We start from the raw sequence: 15,334 nt of genomic DNA, 5'->3' as shown, positions 1-15,334 counted from the left end.
GCCCTCCAGAGGCTCAGGTTTCCCAGGGAACCTGGAGTTAATTAACTGTCACACCCTTGGGCAAAGCCCTCCCAATTTACCCCACTTGACCAAGTGACCCCGAGGATTTGGAGCAGGCTCCATAAATCCCAAAGCCACGTGGGGTTTGTTTTCCAGGAGGGAATTATCAGGGAATGTTGGGCGGGGAGTTCACACCTCCCTTTCCAGCACAAGGGGATTCCATCCTCATGATTCCCTTTTGCCAGGGAATTTTTTATCCACGCTCCTGGATAAAAGAGAGGGGTTTTATCCTGCTCCCTCCTGCCCAGGGGAGCTCCAAGGAGCAGGCAGATCCAAGGAATCCCACCACACAAACCATCCTTGTGTGGCCTCTCCTGCCCCACTTTCCATCCCAAAGAAGAGAGGAATGATGTTCTTACCTGATGAATAATCCACAAAGCACCAGGGACAGGGCAGCACATGGAAAAAAACCACAGAAAACAGCTGGATCAGACCAGGGAAAATCCTGCTCAGGAAAAGGGCCCAGCCCTGCTCCTGCCTGGGCAGCCCAGGGTGGTTCTGCTGGGCATGGACAGGAGCTGGACCCTCGCCCCAAAATTCTGCAGCCCCTTCCCTCTAGAGCAGAGATTTCCCCCCAAAAAAAGGTGCAGCACCTCAGGGAAGAGGTTCCCCCAAAAAAGCTCCGGCCCACCCTGCAGAAATTCCCCCCCAAAAAGCTGCAGCCCCCAGAGATTTACCCCAAAAGCTGCAGCCTCATAGATCAGGGGGTCACCCAATACATTTGCAGCCCCCCAGGGCAAAGATTCACCCCAAAAACCCTGCATTTTCCCCCAGAAATTCACCCAAAAAAACCTGCAATTCCCCCCAGACATTCACCCCAAAAAACCTGAAATTCCCCCCAGAGATTCACTCCAAAAGCCCTGCAATTCCCCCCAGAGATTCACCCCCAAAAGCTGCAGCCCCCAGAGCAGGGTGTCACCCCCAAAAAGCTGCAGTCCCTCAGGGAAGAGATTCACCCCAAAAAGCTGCTTCCTCCAGAGATTCACCCCTAAAAAACTGCAATTCCCTGCAGAGATTCACCCCAAAAACCTGCAGCCCGCAGAGCAGGGGGTCACCCCAAAAAGCTGCTTCCTCCAGAGATTCACCTCCCAAAAAAACTGCAATTCCCTGCAGAGGTTCACCCCGAAAATGGTACATTTCCCCTGAGAGTCACCCCCAAGAGCTGCACCCCTAGAGCAGGGGGTCACCCCAAGAGCAGGGGGTCACCCCAAGAGGAGGGGTCACCCCCAGAGCAGGGGGTCACCCCAAGAGCAGGGTGTCACCCCAAGAGCTGCACCCCCAGAGCAGGGTGTCACCCCCAGAGCAGGGGGTCACCCCAAAAGCTGCAGCCCCCAGAGCAGGGTGCCATCCCAAGAGCAGGGTGTCACCCCAAGAGCTGCACCCCCAGAGCAGGGTGTCACCCAAAAAGCTACACCCCCAGAGCAAGGTGCTACCCCAAAACTGCACCCCCAGAGCAGGGTGTCACCCCCAGAGCAGGGTGTCACCCCCAGAGCAGGGGTCACCCCAAGAGCAGGGGGTCACCCCAAGAGCTGCACCCCCAGAGCAGGGGACACCCCCAGAGCAGGGTGCCACCCCAAGAGCTGCACTCCCAGAGCAGGGGGTCACCCCCAGAGCAGGGGTCACCCCAAGAAACCTCAGGGAAGAGGTTAGCTGCACCCCCAGAGCAGGGGACACCCCCAGAGCAGGGGTCACCCCCAGAGCATGCACTCCCAGAGCAGGGGGTCACCCCCAGAGCAGGGGTCACCCCAAGAACAGGGGGTCACCCCAAGAGCTGCACCCCCAGAGCAGGGGTCACCCCAAGAGCTGCACCCCCAGAGCAGGGGTCACCCCCAGAGCAGGGGTCACCCCAAGAGCAGGGGGTCACCCCCAGAGCTGCACCCCCAGAGCAGGGGACACCCCCAGAGCAGGGGTCACCCCCAGAGCAGGGGTCACCCCGAGCTGAGGCAGAGGGGCCGTGGCCCCAGCAGCAGGGAAGGGCTCCTGTCCCAGCAGGGAGCCCGAGGGGCAGCGGGGCCGGGCCCTGCAGCTGCTGCTGCTGCCAGGGCTGCTGCCAGGGTTGCCAAGGCTGCCGGGCTCTGTTATCCACCAACAGCCTTTGAAGTCAGGGCCCAGGAATGTGCCAGCCAGGGAAGGAGGGACGAGGAGCCCGGAGCCACCAGAGCCACCTGGCTGCTCCCCAGGAGCATCCCGGGGCACAGCCCCTGTGCAGGGACACGGCAGGGCCAGGGGAATCACGGAATCACGGAATTCACAGAATTCACAGAATCCACAGAATCCACAGATTCACGGAATTCACAAAACTCACAGAATCCACAGAACTCACAGAATTCACAGAACTCACAGAATCCACAGAACTCACAGAATTCACAGAACTCACAGAATCCACAGAACTCACAGAATTCACAGATTCACAGAATTCACAGAATCCACAGAACTCACAGAATCCACAGAATCCACAGAACTCACAGAATCACGGAACTCACAGATTCACAGAATTCACAGAACTCACAGAATCCACAGAACTCACAGAATTCACAGATTCACAGAATTCACAGAATCCACAGAACTCACAGAATCCACAGAATCTACAGAACTCACAGAATCACGGAACTCACAGATTCACAGAATTCACAGAACTCACAGAATCCACAGAACTCACAGAATTCACAGAATTCACAGCTTCACAGAATCCACAGATTCACAGAATCACAAAATTCACAGAATCCACAGAATACACAGAATTCACAGAATCCACGGAATCACAGATTCACAGAATCCCAGAATTCACAAAATTCACAGAATCCCAGAATTCACAGAATCCACAGAATCCGAGAATTCAGAGAATTCACAGAATCCACAGAATCACAAAATCCACAGAATCCACAGAATCCCAGAATTCCCTCAAATTCTCAGATAAACTTTATCACCTTTCTGTGAAAAACTTTTTCCCAATATCCAGCCCGTATTTCCCTTGCAGGGCTGGGGCTGGAGCAGCCATGGAGCCCCTGGATGAATTTTGGGATCATGGACGGGTTTTGAGCTTGGGAGGGGTTTAAATCCCAGCCCCAGCAGGGATGGGACACCTCCCAGTGTCCCAGGCTGCTCCAGCCTGGCCTTGGGCCCTCCCAGGGATGGGGAATCCATGGAATAACCTGTGCCAGGCCCTCACAGGGAAGGATTTCTTCCCGATATCCAACCTGAATTTCCCCACTGAGGAGCTCCCTGAGGAACTGAGGTCTGACCTCCTCGTTGTGGTGCAGCTGGAATGGCCCAGCAGAGCCAATTATCCATTTTTAATCCATTTTTAATCCATTCTCCACCCATTCCAGAGCTGAGATGTGACTTCTCCCCCCTCTCTGGCCACACCACCCACAGCCTGGATTCCAGGATCAGCACCCTGAACTCCCCCGGGCCATTCCCAGGTCACAGCTCCTGGGGCCACATTCCAGCCTTCTCCTGACAGGGCCACCCCCTGGGAGCCCTCTGGACAGACAGACAGACACACAGACAGACAGCTGGGAAGTGTCTGTCCTGCAGAGCCCGGCCCCTGCAGATCCCAGGGCACGGGGTCAGGCTTCAGAGCTCTCAGGAAAAAAAAACAATTCTCTGCTGGAAAATGGAGCGAAAGGCAGGGGCTGTGTGTGGAGAGCAGGATTTGGAGCTGGGCCCTTCTCTTATCACCGCAGATGTGGTGGCCACAGGGTCCCCAGGGTCCCCAAAGCAGCAGCTCCAGCCCCCTCTGCTGCTTCCTTTCACCCGCTGCCTGCTCCGGGATGGATTCCAGAGCTTCTCCAAAGGGTTCCCACGCCTGCAGGGGCTGGAATGTCCAAAATCCTCCCCCCTGGGGATGGAGCAAGGCTGTCAGCACACTGCTGCTGCTGCACAGGCCGTGGAAACACCAGAGCCCAGTGCTCCCAGTGCTCCCAGTGCCCCGGGATGCTCCCGTGGGATGCTCCTGAGGAAGAGGAGGAGGAGGAGGGATAATCCACAGGCTGCAGCAGCAGGAATGTCCCTCACCCTCTTAAAACCCCTTTTCCCTTTTGGGTTCATCCTTTCCTCAGGTTGGAAAAGCCCAGCCTGAGGGACAAAACCTCCATGGAAAAGGGGGATCTGGGCTGGAGGGAATCCCGAGGGATCCCCACCGAGCCTGGAACCCCAAACCCACAGGCAGGGACACTGCTGGGGCATCCTGGCAGCTCCAGGCCCTTCCAGAGGCTGGAAAAGGCTCCCTGGGGCACAGAAAGGACAAGTGCAGGGTCTGAGCAGGGCTGGGAGAAACGGAAGAACAATTCCAGCTGGGATTTCTGCGGATTGCCTCAGTGCCTGGGAACTGGGGCCTGGCCAGCAGCGCTGAGCTCGGGGCTTCCATGAGCCACAGCAGCACCGAGGGGATCAGCTGGAGGCAGGAGAAGCTTTGGGATGCAGAGTTTAAAGGGAATTTGGCAGGAATGCTCAGTCTGAAGCAGAGCAAACCCCTCCCAAACCTCCCAGCGGATTTTATCCATCGCTTCCAAGTGGAAGAATCCTGTTGTGTCCAAAGCGATTTGGACACGAAACCCTGACAGGTTCCTGGTGCTGCATCCCGAAAAAAGCTTCATCCCACTCCAGCAGCAGGGAATTCCAGCTCCTTCCCCCTTCCCTGAGCAAATCCTGGGGAAGCAGAGCAGGAACATGGGTCTGCCTGTCCAAGGCAGGAAAAAGAAGGCAGCAGGCTTGGGATGAGTCCTGGATTAAAGCAGCTCGGGATTAAAAAATAGCCCTGCACCAAAAACAGTATCTCTGGAGCCAAAAATACACCAGTCCTGGACCCAAAAACCAGCCCTGGACCCAAAAATATCAGCCCTGGACCCAAAAAAACCAACCCTGGACCCCAAAACCAGCCCTGGACCTCAAATAAACAGCCCTGGACCCAAAAATATCAGCCCTGGACCCAAATAAACAGCCCTGGACCCAAAAACCAGCCCTGGACCCAAAAAAAAACCAGCCCTGGACCCCAAAATATCAGCCCTGGACCCAAAAACCAGCCCTGGACCTCAAATAAACAGCCCTGGACCCAAAAAAAAACAGTCCTGGACCCAAAAATATTAGCCCTGGACCCAAAAAAACCAGCTCTGGACCCAAATAAACAGCGCTGGACCCAAAAACCAGCCTTGGACCCAAAAAACCAGCCCTGGACCCAAACCCAGCCCAGCCCCCAGTGTTTTCCTGAGTGAGTGGGTGGGAAAATCCATCCTTTGATGTTCCACTGAGCGGCTCCAAAACAAAGCTGGGCCACGGGAGATAAAAGCAGCAAACAAACCTCGCCACGGGACACATCCGGGAGATGGAGTGGGAAAGAATTCCATTTCCATGGAGGGCACGGCTGCACCAGCGCCGTGGAAAAGCCACAGCACAGCTGCTTTCCACTCCCAGCAGAGCAGCAGAGCCCAAAATCCAGCATGCTGGGGGAAAAACGTCCTGAAAAAGCTGCTCTGGGCAAGGCAGGTGCCTCCCAAATATTCCCTCTGTGTCCCTTGGAGAGCTCTGGCACTGCCTGAATTCCCTGGAATTGAGGCACCGTGGTGCCTTCCTGATGATCTCCTCACATCCCTGGAAAATTGCCTAAATTCCCTGGAGCAGGCAGCAGTGGCACCTCCTCAAAATTCCTCTTGCATCCCTTGAAACTGCCCAAATTCCCTGGAATTGAGGTACCGGTGGTGCCTCCCCAATAGCCCACTCACACCCCTGGAGATTCTCCAAATTCCATGGAAGAGGAACCAGTGGGGCTCCCCAATTCTCCCCTCACAACCCTGGAAACTGCTGAAATTCCCTGGAAAAGGCACCAGCAGTGCCTCCCCAGTTTTCCCCTCAGAGCTCTGGCATTGCCCAAATTCCCTGGAATTGAGGCACCAAGGATAATTCTGGTAATCCCCTCACACCCCTGGAAAGTGCCCAAATTCCCTGAAAAAGGCACCAGTGGGGCTCCCCAATACTCCCCTCACATCCCTGGAAATTCCCCAAATTCCCTGGAACTGAGGCACCAGTGATAATCCTGATAATCCTCTCACATCCCTGGAAATTGCCCAAATTCCCTGGAGCAGGCAGCGGTGGCACCTCCCCAAAATTCCTCCTGCATCCCTTGAAATTCCCCGAATTCCCTGGAATTGAGGCACCAATGGTAACCCTGATTTTCCCCTCACACCCCTGGAAAGTGCCCAAACTCCCTGGAGCAGCAGCAGTGGCACCTCCCGAGCCCTGGCATTGCCCAGATTCCTGGGAAGAGGCCGGGAAGTGCCCGGAGCTGCTGGCAGGGTCCCAAGGGGAGGCTGCTCTGGATCCCAGGGAGGCATAGCTGGAATTCCAGGCTGGCAGGGCAGGATCCGTGCCAGGACAGGGCATGGGAACACAGCTGGGCAGGGGGAGCTGGGCAGGGACTGGGCAGGGACTGGTCAGAGACTGGGCAGGGACTGGACAGGGACTGGGCAGGGACTGGGCAGGGACTGGTCAGAGACTGGGCAGGGACTGGTCAGGGACTGGGCAGGGCTACTGGGCAAAGAGTGACCAGTCCAGGACTACTGGACAGAGAGAAACTGGTCAGTCCAGGGCTACTGGGCAGAGACTGACCAGTCCAGGGATGCTGGGCAGAGAGAAACTGGTCAGAGACTGGGCAGGGACTGGTCAGGGACTGGGCAGGGCTACTGGGCAAAGAGTGACCAGTCCAGGACTACTGGACAGAGAGAAACTGGTCAGAGACTGGGCAGGGACTGGGCAGAGACTGGGCAGGGACTGGTCAGGTCAGGGCTACTGGACAGAGAAACTGGTCAGGGCTACTGGGCAAAGAGTGACCAGTCCAGAGCTACTGGACAGAGAGAAACTGGTCAGTCCAGGGCTACTGGGCAAAAACTGGTCAGGGCTACTGGGCAGAGAGTGACCAGTCCAGGGCTACTGGGCAGGGAGAAACTGATCTGGGCTACTGGTCAGGGCTCCTGGGCAGGAGGAATGGGCTGGCAGCCTCGGGAGCTGATCCTGCAGGAAGTGCTGCAGGATGTCCCAGCCTCCCACTCCAGATTAAAATTCCACAGGAATTTGCTCAACAAATGGAGCCTCTCAGCTCCTGCCACCAGCCTGGGGGTGTTTCAAATTTCTGTCACAGGGAGGGAGGGAGGGAGGGAAGGGACCCCAGGGCTTGGGGGGGACAGGGATGGTGCCTTCCTGATAATCTCCTCACATCCCTGGAAATTGCCCAGGGATGGGACAGGGCAGGGATCCTAAATCATCACCTGCCCACCACCCACTAACCCCAAAATCAGTGCCACCACCACCTAAACACACACAAACCAGCACGACACCCCTCAACCACCATCCCTGCCCATCCAGGGGCTGGGAACCCCCCAAAAACTCCACAAAAAAACCCCAAAAAATCCCCACAAAAACCCCAAAAAAATCCACAAACTCCTCACCTTCCACGCAGTGCTCCACCTCCTCCAGGCTGCGCAGCGTGACGCGCACCAGGCTGGAGTTGAACTGCCCATTCAGGGGCTGGTAACCCCATAAAAACCCCCAAAAAACCCCAAAAAAACCCCAAAAAACCCCACCAAGTCCTCACCTTCCACGCAGTGCTCCACCTCCTCCAGGTTGCGCAGCGTGATGCGCATCAGGCTGGAGTTGAGCATGAGCTCGTTGCGGTGCGCCGGCCACAGCGCCTGCGGCGCGGGGTTGACGAAGAAGATGCGCGTGTCCCCCGTGGCCACCTGGTTGTCACAGATCAGCGGGTCCCCGAAGCCCCCGATCACCACCTTGTTGCCCCCGTCCAGCAGGATCTCGTGGGTGACGATGTCCTTGCCCTTCAGGTAGCGCCAGACCCGCACCTGCCACGGGGAGGGGAGAGGTTGTTGTGGTTTTGGGGATCTTGTTTTTGCTCTCTGGGTTCCTCTTTCCCCTCCCTGGGCTCCTCTTTTCCCTCCCTGGACTCTCATTTTCCCTTCCTGACCAGTTCTTTCCCCTCCCTGGGCTCCTTTTTTCCCTCCCTGGACTCTCATTTTCCCTTCCTGACCAGTTCTTTCCCCTCCCTGGGCTCCTCTTTCCTCTTCTGGGCTCCCATTTTCCCTTCTGATCTCCTCTTTTCCATCTCTGGGCTCCAATTTTCTCTCCCTGGACTCCTCTTTTCCCTCCTTGGGCTCCTCTTTCCCTTCCTGATCTGTTCTTTCCCCTCCCTGGGCTCCTCTGTTCCCTTTTTTTCCCTCCCCATAAAAACCCCATAAAAACCCCACAAAAACCCAAAAAAACCAAAAATAAAAAACCCCAAAAAACCCCCACAAATCCTCACCTTCCACGCAGTGCTCCACTTCCTCCAGGCCGCGCAGCGTGATGCATACCAGGCTGGAGCTGAACTGCCTGTTCAGGGGCTGTGAACCCCACAAAAACTCCAAAAAAACCTCCAGAAAAACCCCAAAAAAAACCCCAAACCCCCCAGAACAGCAGTTCTTTCCCCTCCCTGGGCTCCTTTTTTTCCCTCCTGGACTCCCATTTTCCCTTCCTGCCCAGTTCTTTCCCCTCCCTGGGCTCCTGGTGGCCCAGGCAGACAGATTTTATCCCCCTGCAAAAGCAACCATTCCCAGTTTTCTGCCTGTCCCCCCCAGGACCCGAGGGGCTGTTCAGACACAGAAACTTCTCCCCCGTGCCAAATCCCCCCCTGAGCACCCCCAGCCCAGATCTGAGGCTGCAGAGTTCAAACCAGGGGGTGAAACCTCGCTGGGGGCCCCGGGGAACGCAAATCCCGTGATCCCTGATCAATCCCAGGAATTCATTTCTTTTTTTTTTTTTTGCAGCCTGAACTCCAGAATTTCAGCCCCCGATCAAAAAGGCTTCAAAGTTCACACCGAGCTTGAGTCAAACTCCTCCAGAGCGTCCCTGGCAGGGCGGGGAGGACGGGAATGGGGTCATTCCCACATTCCCCGCGGCCACAGGAGCCGCAAGCCTCCTGCTCCGCGCCAGCCTCACCTGCCAAGCAGGAAAGGGGAATAAATTCAGCGCTGCCTGTGCCCTGCAGGCACAAATCAAGGTTAAGAACCGAGTTTAGGAGTTTATCTCTCCCTCTCATCCTCCTGTTTTGCTCACACTTTGTCCTGCTGGTGGAATATTCGGAGCAGGACGCCGGGCTTGGGGGGTCTGAGCTCCCGGGCAGCGCAGCCGTGCAAAAAAAGCAATAAATTACCCCAATTAGCGCGGCAAAAACTGCAGCCTCCCCTGCCCCGCTGCATGCCTGAGCTGCAGGAGCAGCGCAGGTGCAAACAGGGCTGTGACAGCTCCTCTGGAGCCGCACATGCCTCGGCTGCTCCCAGGCGTGGAGAGCTCAGCCACGTGTTCCCACACGGGTTTGTGCTCCAGCAGGAAAGGTGGGGGTCCCCCGGGGGGGGCTGAGCCACCCCAAAGCTCCAAAATTGGAAAAAAAATTGGGAAAATATAGGATTATTAAAAATAGAATTATAGAAGTAGAATTTTAAAAGAGAATTATAAAAAATAGAAATATAAAAATAGAATTATAAAAAGTAGAATATAAAATAGAATTATAAAAAAATAGAATTATAAAAAATGGACATATAAAAATAGAATTATTAAACATATAATTATAAGAATATAAATATAAAAATAGAATTATAAAAAGCAGAATTATTAAAAATAGAAATATAAAAGTATATTTTTACAAAAATAAAAATAAATGGGAAAATTCCTACGTGGGATGTGTCCCTCCCTGCACAGCCCAGATCTGGGCTGATGGGCAGGGACAGGGACAAAGTTTTGCTCCTCCTGCAAAGCCACTGAGGGGTTGCTGCGAGGTCTCCACGGGATTTTCTCTCCTCTTTGGTCCTTCAGCACAAACCCAGCTCCCAGCAGGGTGAAAGGAGTGGTTAAACCCCAAATCCCAGCAGAGAGGGCAAAAATCCCCCTGAAATTTGCTGGTGTTTAAGTCAAAAAAACCCCACTCTGACTCATCCTCCTCCTCATCCTCCCTCGGAGCGAGGAAGGAGCAGGACCAGCACTTTCCGTGGATATTCGGGAATGAGAGGGGCCTGGGAGGCTCCAGCTCCCCCAGCAGGGACAGCTCTGATTGCTGCTGGCAGGGACAGCACCTGAAGGAACACTGGAGCTGTGCCAGGAGAGGTTCGGGATGGAGAGATTCGGGATGGAGAGATTTGGGTGGGATGGAGAAGTTTGGGATGCAAAGGTTTAGGATGGAGAGATTTGGGTGGGATGGAGAAGTTTGGGATGCAAAGGTTTAGGATGGAGAGATTTGGGTGGGATGGAGAAGTTTGGGATGGAGAAATTCGGGATGGAGAGGCTCAGGTGGGATGGAGAGGTCTGAGATGGAGAGGTCTGGGATGGAGAGGTTTGGTGGGATGGAGAGATTCAGGATGGAGAGATTTGGGTGGGATGGAGAAATTTGTGATGGAGAAGTTTGGGATGCAAAGGTTTAGGATGGAGAGATTTGGGATGGAGAGATTTGGGATGGAGAAGTTTGGGATGCAAAGATTTAGGATGAAGAGGTCTGGGATGCAAAGGTTCAGTACGGAGAGGTTCGGGATGGAGAGATTTAGGGTGGAGAAGTTCGGGATGGACACCAGGACATTTCCTTCCCCCAGAGGGTGCTGGGCATTAGAACTTCCCCGCTTGCTCCCAGGCCTGCCCAGCTGGGATTTTTGCACTGATAAAAGTCAAACTCTGCTCCTTGCAGGTCCCCCCCGACCCCAGAAACATTCCAGAACTCCCTGAAAGAGCCGGGAAAATCCTCCCTGCCCCCAGAGGAACCGCGGCACCCCCAGCAGCACGGGCCAGCCCAGGTGAGCCGGGACAAGGTGTGCAGGGCACAGCCCGGCTCTCAGCAAGCCCTGCCGCCTCCCCAGCAGCCCAGGTGAGTCTGTGGAAGGTGTGCAGGGCACAGCAGGCTCTCAGCAAGCCCTGCCGCCTCCCCAGCAGCCCAGGTGAGTGTGGGCAAGGTGTGCAGGGCACAGCAGGCTCTCAGCAAGCCCTGCCGCCTCCCCAGCCGCCCAGGTGAGTCTCAGGAAGGTGTGCAGGGCACAGCAGGCTCTCAGCAAGCCCTGCCGCCTCCCCAGCCGCTCCTCCTGCCTCCTGCCCGGCCCTGAGCTGCTCTCTCCCCGCAGTCAAGTCCGGACACCTCCCCGCAGCCGCGCCTCCCGCAGCCCCAGGGCAGGCTCCGGAGGAGGTGAGCAGCAAACCAGGGCAAAAACCCAGCCAGACAAAGGAGGAAAAATAAGAAAAAACCACCCCTCCTCCAGCAGCAGAAAACACAGCCCGAGGCTGGCTCCGAAAGGGGCATTTTCACAGCTCGGGGTTTGGTTTTTTGGGTTTTTTTTTGGTTTTTTTTTTTTTTTTTGAGTGGGGAAAAGCTGAATTCTTCCCCCAGCTCTGCAGCAGATGGGAATTGGTGTTAATTGGCGTGGCTGGGGCGCTCAGGCAGGCCACAGAAACATCAGAGTCCAGCGGTCTCCTCCCCACCCTAATGAATGGATGTGCGAGGCACCAAAGCCCCGGCAATTACCTGCGGGCATCCCATTCATCAGCGCGGCGCAATTAAGACTTTGTCACCGCTGACTCACCGGCGGCAGCGAGGATCGGGGGAGAAAAGGAAGGGAGACAGAGAAAAAATGGGGCTGGGACCTGTTTGGAGGAGGACCCTGCCCTGGAGCGCTCTGTTTTTCCAGGGAGAAGAGAAAACGCTGGATTTAAAGGGGGTTTTAAAGCTCCGCGGAGGCGCAGGAGGAGCAGCCACAACTTTATCCGGGCACGGGTGTGTTTTAAAGGCAGGGGGAAAACTGAAAATCCCAGAAATAAAAGGATTTTCCGACATGCCAGCGGGGTGCATGCCATGATAGGGAAGGGGACCACCTGTACAGGAACATTCCTGCCAGGAAAACGCCGCCAGGTTTTGTAAAGCCAGGTGAGAAGATGGAGCAAAGTCCCCTCTGGAGGAGCTGTCACTCGGGATGGGCAGCACCGAAAGGGGTCACCGGGAAATTTTGGGAGATGAGAGCCGGGATCAGCTCTGCTTCCACAGAATTTTGGGAGATAAAAGCCAGGATCAGCTCTGCTTCCACGAAATTTTGGGAATTTTGGGAGATAAAAGCCAGGATCAGCTCTGCTTCCACGAAATTTTGGGAATTTTGGGAGATAAAAGCCAGGATCAGCTCTGCTTCCAACCCTTCCCCCTCCCCTTTTTTGTCTCTCTGTCTTTTCCCTGTCCCTTCCCCAGGACCCAGCAATTCCCACAAAACCCCCCTCAAAACCTGGGCTCCATTGTCCAGAACAGGATCCACATCCTTTTCCACGCTTCCTACGGCACTCACAGAACCTGGATTTATCCTATAAATAGCAGCTGCCTTCCCAACCATCGGGACAGCCCAGAAAAAGGCACTTCAGGGGGCCAGAGCAGGAAGGGACAATGCCAACAGCAGCAGCAGCTTTGGGCAGAAGTCAGAAACTGCACTCAGGAATGCCAAATCCCTTGGAAAAAGGGCACAGCAGGCACTTTTTGGGAATTCTGTCAGGCTGTTCCTCCTCCCCCCCAGCTCCCCTGGCAGCACAGGCACGGCTGGCAGCTATTTCGGGGTGTTTATCTAACATTAACTTCACATTTCTCCCGGTGCTTATCTGTGTCTATCGGAGCGCTCAGCTGGGAGGGTTTGGAGCCGGGCTGGGAAGAACAATGCCCCAGCACGGAATTCACAGATCCCCACGTGCCCGCTGCCTCCCGGACCACCCAGCTCCAGGAATACTCGGGATTTTGGGTGTGGGAACTCCCCACACGCGCTGGGCCCTCGCCTTTCCTCTGCAGATAAGGAAGAGGCTGACAGGAGATAACGGCGGGGTCTGGGGAGCAGCGAGGGCACGACAGGAGGAATTGGGGCAGGAATTTCCTCAGCACAAGATCCTGGATTTCTCCCAGCTCCCCCGGGGGCAGCGCAAGGACAGCAGGAGGCAGGGGTCAGGTTTAATCCCGAGCTGCTACTGGAATTTAGGTTAAAAAACAAAACAAAACAAAACAAAATAAACTGCAGGCACGGCAAATCCACGCGATTCCAATCCCAAGACTTGGGAAGATCTGAGGAGGGCAATGAGCCAAGAGCCTGCTGCAAAGCTGCACATCCTCAAGTCATTGCAGTGACAGGAGATTTATCCACTCCCAGCTCCTTGGGACACCCCAAATCCCATTCCAAAGCTGTTTTTCCCTGCAATGACACCACGGAATGCCACGAAAAGTGACACAGGACGGGCTGAAGGGCAGGAAAAGGGACAGGGAACCGCTGTCCTGTGAAAATTCCTGAATGTCACAGCACTGTCACAACGGGATGGGATGGGATGGGATGGGATGGGATGGGATGGGATGAAAGCTTTCCTGCTTTCACTTTTACACGACTCCAAGGCTGGAATGATCTCTCAGGAATCTGTCCTGGCCCTTCTGTGCTCTTTGGAGACCAGGAGCAAAATCCCAAACTCCAGAGCAAGCAGCACAAACCTCCCCCGGGCACTGCTCAGGGAAAGGCAGGGAAGAGATTCCCTTCCCAGTGTAAGGAATTCAGATTGTGCTTCACAGAGAGCCACCACGGGCAGCCCCATCCCACTCCTGCTGCTCCAGCTGGGGCTGCATTGCACCTTGCAAAGGCAGAGCTGCTTTTCCCCCATCCCATCTTTTCCTTATCCCAGCTTTTCCCCTATCCCATTTTTTCCTTATCCTAGCTATTCACACCCCAGCTATTCACATCCCAGCTTTTCCCATCCCAGCTTTTCCTTATCCCAGCTTTTCCTTATCCCAGCTTTCCCCCCATCCCAGCTTTCCCTGCCCCAGAGTCCTGCCCTGCTGCTGCAGGATGATTTTCTGCCAGGCAGACACCTCGCTGTGAGTCCGCAGCGGGAGAAAAAGGATTTATCTTCCACCCTGGCATTTCTGCCTCGCCACCAGCGCCACTGGGCCACCTCCTGTGGCCACCTCGCGCCGGCCTCAGGTGGCCACATCCATCTGTGCCCCACGGGCACAGCTCATTAATGCTCGGCGGAGCACCCAGGATGTGCCAGACACTCTGCAAACAGACGGTGCCGGGGGGGCTGCGAGCTCCTCGGGAGCTGCAGATGGGTCGGGGGGCGCTGGGAGCGGGCACCGGGCACCAGCTGGGCGGGCAGGGGCTGGGGGATGCTCGGGGGATGCTCCAGAGCTCCGCGGGAAAGTTCACCTTCCTCTCCGCCACCAAAGCATCGCCCCCGGCCCCGCTCGGCACCAAGCAGAAGCAGGATTTTTTAGGAGGAAAAGGGGAACGGGGGGAAGAGGAAAAGGCAAGGGAAGAGCGTGTCCTTGCAAGCGAGATTCCTGCCCCGGCAAGGGTTAAGGCATCCGGCACGTTTTCTGTCAAGCTGGCGGATGGGATTTCAGGTTGCTCGGGACTTCAGCGTCTCTCCGCTTCGGGGGGAGATAAAAAAACCCCAGAGCCCGAGGCCAGGTTGGTGGTTAAACAATAGCTCGGGCTGCAGGAACTCGAGATGCTGCTAAAGTCAACAGCAGAGGCTCCCAGCACCTCCCGGAAAGTTGGGAGGCAGCTCCGCATCACGCCAAAGCCAAAGAGGGAAATGCCCATAAAAAGCAACCTCTGGAGATCCCCCCCACACCCCCCCCAGGCCACACAGCAGCTGGAACCTCTCACACACCTTAAAAAAAAAAAAAAAAAAAAAAACCCGATTCCACCCCAAACCGCACGGGGCGAAAGTTCCCCCGCGCGGTTTTACCTTGCACGAATAGGTGTGGTGCACCGGGTCCACGTTCATGATCTCCTCCACCGTGCCCGTCAGCACCACGTTGGCCTCCTCCTCCCTGCGCTCCAGCTCCCGCTCGGGGCAGCTGGCCAGTGCCAGCGCCAGCAGTGCCATCGCTCCCAGCGCCCGCCGTGTCCCCATGGTGGCGGCGGCGGTGGCGGCCCGGCGGCGGTGCCGGTGACCCCGGCAGACAAAGCGGCCCCGCTCGCAGGCAGCGCTGGCGCAGCCGAAAGGGCCACTTTTGTTCCAGGAGGTGAAAAGGAGGAAAGAAAGAGAGGAGGGAGGGAGCGAGGGAGGCAGCGAGGGGAGGGGAGGAGGAGGAAAATCCCAGGAGGAGGAGGAGGAGGAGGAGATCTGGAGGAGCGCTCGGCGCTCGCCGCCGTGGCCCTGGAAGAAAGCGCGCAGATTTGCATGCAATCTGAATTGCTGATAAGGAGGGAGCGGGGGTTAGGGGGGAGAGGAGGGAGGGAGGGAGGGA

At 56.0% G+C, this 15,334-nt stretch overlaps 1 protein-coding gene across 1 annotated transcript in view; it reads right to left on the bottom strand.

Annotated features, from left to right (window-relative positions):
* Nucleotides 1-15,118, bottom strand: part of LOC121356383 (agrin-like) — a gene marked incomplete at its 3' end in the record, with an annotated part of 65,676 nt that extends 50,558 nt beyond the window's left edge. Inside the window, exons 1-2 of the mRNA XM_041472690.1 lie at nt 14,830-15,118; nt 7,646-7,907 (exon numbers count right to left, since the gene is read on the bottom strand). Coding sequence (XP_041328624.1) covers nt 7,646-7,907; nt 14,830-14,997 — 430 coding nt within the window. The remainder of the gene's footprint in view (nt 1-7,645; nt 7,908-14,829) is intronic.
* Nucleotides 15,119-15,334: the final 216 nt, after the last annotated feature.

This window comes from Pyrgilauda ruficollis, unplaced genomic scaffold (genome assembly GCF_017590135.1).
Source record: "Pyrgilauda ruficollis isolate IOZ18807 unplaced genomic scaffold, ASM1759013v1 scaffold297, whole genome shotgun sequence".
In the NCBI taxonomy this organism is placed as follows: domain Eukaryota; kingdom Metazoa; phylum Chordata; class Aves; order Passeriformes; family Passeridae; genus Pyrgilauda; species Pyrgilauda ruficollis.
Note: the sequence above shows the minus strand (reverse complement) of the source record. Positions and strands in the feature narration are given on the sequence as shown.